Source organism: Pteropus medius, unplaced genomic scaffold (genome assembly GCF_902729225.1).
Source record: "Pteropus medius unplaced genomic scaffold, Ma_sr-lr_union100, whole genome shotgun sequence".
In the NCBI taxonomy this organism is placed as follows: domain Eukaryota; kingdom Metazoa; phylum Chordata; class Mammalia; order Chiroptera; family Pteropodidae; genus Pteropus; species Pteropus medius.
The window spans coordinates 1-6,048 of NW_024350400.1; the positions used below are offsets into that span (position 1 = coordinate 1).

At 43.0% G+C, this 6,048-nt stretch overlaps 1 protein-coding gene across 1 annotated transcript; it reads right to left on the minus strand.

Annotated features, from left to right (window-relative positions):
- Positions 1–3,358: 3,358 nt before the first annotated feature.
- On the minus strand, positions 3,359–4,420 carry LOC120584339 (ferritin heavy chain-like). Its single transcript, XM_039840024.1, has one exon. The coding sequence runs from the start codon at positions 3,922–3,924 to the stop codon at positions 3,367–3,369; it is 558 nt and encodes a 185-aa protein (XP_039695958.1). The 5' UTR covers positions 3,925–4,420; the 3' UTR covers positions 3,359–3,366.
- Between the last annotated feature and the right edge of the window lie 1,628 nt (positions 4,421–6,048).

Consider the following 6,048-nt stretch of genomic DNA (forward strand, 5'->3'; position numbering starts at 1 on the left):
GCCACAGTAGCAAAGTGCTTGCACTGTTTCCAATGCCTGGGATGTCTAGGTCCTGCCCCAGAGGCTGATGTATTTATGGTCTGGGATGTGGCCTGGGCATTGAGAGTTCTAAAAGCTCCACAGGTGGCTCTAATGGCCAGTAAAGCCTGAGAACCTCTGTGCTAAAGTGCATGGTGATCCATTAATTTTCGTTATTATGTTATCAGTAGCCCTTTTGCCCATTCTCTCCTTCCAATCCACCCATTTCTCTCCTTTTCAGGTGCCAACATCCAGATGATGGTGGGATCAGGATTAGCACTTCACCCTTTCACTCTTTCCCACCTCTGAGGAGTCAAATGTAGTTCAGGCTGGAAAGAGGAGGCTCAGGCACTTGAGTTTGGGAAGAATAAGCAAAAAGCTTTCTAGGGGGAGATTTCGAAGAAAAGCTGGTTGAAACAGAATGGGGCAGAATTATCGGGGAAAGTTGTCACAGGAAAACTCATCTCTAGTCTTGGGGCCTGAGTTTGCAGCAGTGAAAACAGCAATCTGCCCATTTGAGTCCTGGCAGCCCCTGACAACCAGGCAGCCATGAGGGAGTTTTCCTTCTCAATATGCAGGGTGATGACATTGATCGAAATGCGAGAGAGACCTCCAGTGGCAAAATGTAGATATGAACTCTTGTCCCCAAAGCATAAACACCACAAAGCAACTGACAAGTGAGTAGCTGCTGCTGCTGCTGATGGCGATGATGATAAACGATGGCTTACAAATAACATATGTACTATATATGCGAGGTACTGCTGTAAGTATTTTTAAAATATTAACTTATTTAATCTGCTCAGCAGCCAAATGATAGTGACAATTTTATTATCCCTGTTTTATATGTGAGGAAACTGAGGCAGGGAGAGGTTAAATAACATGTCCAATTCATCCAATTTAGTAAGTGGCTAACCTGGTATGTGAACCCAGGCCACGTGAGGTTGGGAAACCACTAGAGCCAACTGCCTCTCCAAAACAGGAAAGTAAAGATCCTCAGTCAATTTATAGTTATAAACACAAATAAGTGCTTGCCCTGTGCTTCCTTATATCTAGAGAACAGTTGATTTATATATATATATATATATTATATATACATACATACATATATATGTGTATATGTATGTATGTGTGTGTGTGTGTGTGTGTGTGTGTGTGGATGGATAGATAGATAGATAGATAGATAGATAGATAGATAGATAGATATAATCTGAGGTAAAGTCAAAGAGAGGAATGGTCCTCAAAGTAGAAAAAGAGTGAAAGGATCAGGGTTTCCTAAGAAGAGGAAAGGAGCAAGAGCATTTTCTGGAAAGTAAACTAAAGGGACATAATCCTCATTTAAAAGAAAGTATTAAAGTAAAATCATGGTAAATGTCAAAGGTAATTACTGTGTAGCTAATATTGTCTATATATTAGTAAATGTTCAAATCAACCTGCAAACTTTAGAGATACTCAAGCTAGCCATGTGTTGGTGATAAGGCATGCAAATCTGTAATTTTTAACTTTATCTTTGTAATCACATCAGGCACAGTAGAAACATGTTTTGAATATTTTTTCCAGGCAGAGACAACCTTAGGATTTACAGAGGTACAGATTTTATCTGGACAAAGGGAATAGACTGAGAGAGAGGCTGGATTTTTAAAGGAGAACAGAATGAAAACAAACACATCTATCATTTTCTTAAGGAATCGTTTTTTTTTTTTAATTGGGAAATAATTTCTTTCTACTAATAGCCATGAAGACAAAGTAATAAGCTAACTCTTCTGCACATCATGCAAGGAGAAACCAGAGGACACACTGAGGCTAGGAACTGGCTGGTTTTGAGATAAACTCAACAGATACAGGTGGTCACATTCTGGAATGAGGTCAAGGCCTAGGTGGGGCCAGCAGCTCCCTGCTGTTCCAACACCTCAATCCATTCTCTAACATTAGCTGCTCTGGGCTTGGGGCTGGCTGGGCCATGATCTCTCCATGCTCTCTTTCTGGTGAGCTCATCCGGTCCCATGACCTCAACCCCCTTTATAGCTGATGTCTCCCTTATGTGTATTTCTAGACCTGAGATCCCACCTGAGCGCCAGATTCATTCTTCTGGCTACCAGCATAACATTTCCACTTGGATGTCTAATAGGAATCTTAGATTTTATGAGATTCCTATTACACCCATCCACATATTTTATAGAGGTGCCACACCCACCCCTTGTGTCTATGTGTTCCCCTGCAAATGTTCCCATATTGATAAACAGTAACACCTTCAACCTGGGTATTCAAGTCCAAACACCAGGACATACATTATTTTCCTCATTTCCCATTCTTCACCTCTGGTCCATAAGAAAATCATGTTGATTCATTCAAATCTAGAATTTGTTTGTCTGTTTTATTTCTTCAGGCTCCACTCCAGTTCAACCCCCATTGTCTCTCACCTAGACCAGCTATACTTTCTTCTAACTGGTCTTTTAGCTTCAACTCTCTCCTACCGTCTACTACAAAGCACCCAGAATCAGTGACTTAATATTCAGGAGGATTTATTCTACTTAATATTCAATATCACAAATTTGACCTCCATCCATAATTTACTTTTTAGCCCACTTGAGGTAATTTTTTTTTTCGTACCATGCTGCTTTATAGCAAGAAATGGTACAATTGAGGTAGAAATTACATCTGGGTGTATTACAATGTATGCCCAGCATTGGTGACCACAGGAAGTCGTCACCTCCCTCCTACAACCCCCGTCTATGGGAAAGCTAGCTGTATTACCACTGTAGCCTAGGGTGAGCTTGTTAAACAGATACTCTGCCAAGCTGGCTTCCAAGGCCCCCAATTTACTACCTAGAATTAACCATTAACATTTCAGATAAAGTGAAGACCTCCTTTATTTTAATCCCTGCCCAATCCCACTCTCTTCACTCTTTTTCCAGAGGCAACTGCAATTGTGATTTTCAGGCCATGTTTTTATACTTTTACTATGCACATGCACCCATTCCCCAGGGCCCCAGACCACCCCCCACCCCACCCCTATAGACCACACTGTTTATAAGGGGAAGACTCATTTTATGTTTTCCAGGGTCTTACGCAATTCCTTCTCCCTCCGTCCATGGAGATCCTGAGCTGCATGGGAATGGGGCATGGGTCCACGGAGACATAACTGGATACCTGCTTAAAGCTTAAAAGGTGAGGGTTCTGCACACACCAATCAACCAGAGACCTTTATTTACTTAGGAACCAATAACTTTATTGGAAGAAATAACAAAACAGGAAGAAAAAAACTTAAGTGAATGTTCTGCAAGGGCAGTACTGCAATATGCATGTTCAGTATGGTGACCCGGGGAAGTCACCCTGTGGCTATGTCCATGCTCAGTTCTTCTTGTCGCTGTCTCCCAGGGTAAGCTTGTCAAAGAGGTATTCAGCCAGGCCGGATTCCGGGGCTCCCATCTTGCGCAGGTTGATGAGATGGTCCCCCAACTCTTTGATGAACTTCACCTGCTCATCCAGGTGGTGACTCTCCAGGAAGTCACACAGGTGGGCATCCTTCTTCTCGGTTGCCAGGTGGTGCAGATTGAGCAGGCTCTGGTTCACATTCTTCTCCAAGTGCAAGGCACACTCCATGGCCTTCACGCCATTCTCCCAGCAGTTGCGGTCAGGCCTGCTGATGTCGCGCAGACGGAGTTGGCCCCCGCGCTGGTTCTGCAGCCATATCAGCCTCTGGGCATGCTCCCTCTCCTTGCTCGACTGCTGCAGGAAGAATTGGACCAAGTGCTTCAAGGCCACCTGACTGCTGTCGAAATAAGAGGCCATGGACTCGTACACGTAGGAGGCGTAGAGCTCCAGGATGATCTGGTTGTTGACGGCGGCCTCACATTCAGGGTGGTAATTCTGACGCACATATGACGGCGGCGGTGGCGGGGTCATCATGGCTGCTGATGCAGGCGCAGCGGGAACCAAGGCCCAGGCAATGGGGAAGCTGGAGCTGTGAGGTGGGCCCTGGCCTCAGGGCGCTCTCAAGATGGACGAGGACGACACCGTCGAACGGGCTCTGTGGCGCGTTGTCGGAAGCCCTGACAGGAGACCGGAAATGGGGTCTCCTGAGCGCTGCGTGGGAGGGGCAGAGTTCTTTACGTTACATTACGTTATGTTACGTTACGTGCATGGGGAAGAGGGGCTGGAGCGCCGTGTTCCAGCTTCCAATCCAGCCTGGTGAGGCCCGGTCACTCTTAGCTGAGCACCTGGCATCTATTAAGTTTATAGTTTGGCAATATTTCTATTTTTCGAAGACTTTCCATTGTTCTCTATTTACTCCTTTTTAGTGGCACCTTGTTCTCTTTAAAAATATGCATTGTCCTTAAAATTCTGAGAATATTAAATTGGATTTTTTTGGTAAAGTTGTCTTTGTTTCCTGTATGTGTATATGTATGTGTACATATGTATGTATGTGTATATATGTATATAATTTTTTCTTTCTAGAAATAGTCATGTTTGTTCATCATGATCTCCTCTTTCACTTTCTTGTAATAGTTAAAACTGTGTATTCATATTTAGGAATAAAGAGCACATTTGATTACCCTAAGTAATTAGCATGGATCTGGTCAACAGTATGATGTCCATTTCACTAATAAGTTTCTTCTCTGAAGGAGGGTGTCAATTAGGGAGTGGTATTGTATCTTTGGGGGTACATGGCATGGAGCTTTCAGGTAATATAGGGACCCTCCCAAATGCCAAAAGCTTGGCATTTTTTCTGACATTGGAAGACTTGTGGATTTCTTTTCTAGGTAGATGTACCCTTTTGTTTGTGTTCTGCTGTGCAGGTCTGAAGTTGTCTCAGATCTCTAATATGGGTTTCCTTCTCGAATCTTTGAATGACATAAGTATATCCTCCCATCACTTGCATCACGAATGTGCAATGGATCTTGATAAAAACAAAAAATAAAAATTTATATGTTAAGTCGGTAAGACTCAAATGTTTGTTATGGCAGTCAGCCTATCTCGACTAATTAGTCAAAGAATGTGCTGGACAACTACAGGTTATACCTAACAGAGTTAGTGGGCTTTTAGCCTTTCCTCTTGGTAGAAATGCAGATCCAAAAGAAGAAAAGTGTTGATAGCCAAGTCATCATGCTCTATTTCTTTCACTAAATTCATCAATAATATATATCAGTTATAGTCCCTTTTTCTCTCAAGGAGAATGGAATGAAAAATCCCTCAAGGACATATGAAGAGCAAGGAATAAGTTTTTCTATTTCCCTCAATTCTGGGAAACAACATCAGGCTAGTTCTTATGTGTCTGACCTTAAGCCAATAACAGAAGGCACAAGGGCCAAGGACCATAACTGGCTGACTCTGAGCCAGTCGGCTGTAGTGAGAGAGATGGAGGTCATGTAGGAACAGAGGGGCACTCACTGGAACCACATAATTGGAGTTTGTGTTTGTGTTGGGCAGTTCCCCAGTAAAGGAGGATGCTATTCCAGAACTGGTAGCAGGGCTAAGAAGAAGGTACAAGGGAAAGTGCCATTTTGTCCTATTGAACTGTGAGGTCCACAGAATTAGAGTCCTATATCTGTTTGTGTCTCCTACATTGGATAGCATGCCAGGCACTTAGCACTTCATTTCCTGAGCAGTTCTTCACTTTTGGAAAACAGTATAGAGAGAAAGGAGCAATAAAAGTGGACTCAGAAAGCAAAGGAACAGCTTTTTTGAGACATTTCTGGGGAATGGAAAATGGCTTCAACTCTCAAATACAGATGTCAAATGCCTTTGGACAGAGTTACTTGGCAATGCTCTCTGTGAAGCCTGGCCACAGTGAGCACTGGTTAATAAAGGTGACCAGGGAGGCAGTCCTGGTTCTGTCACCAGATAATAAATGAAAGACTCGATGAATCCTTGCCAGACTAGGTGATTTCCTGTATTGTCACTAATCCTCACAATTCTATGAAGTAGGAATTGTTTTTATTACCTCCCACATGAGGAAACTGAAGTCCGGAATATAAATTACTTTCCCAAGATGATATGGAAACGAGATTAAAGTCAGATCAGACTCTCAGG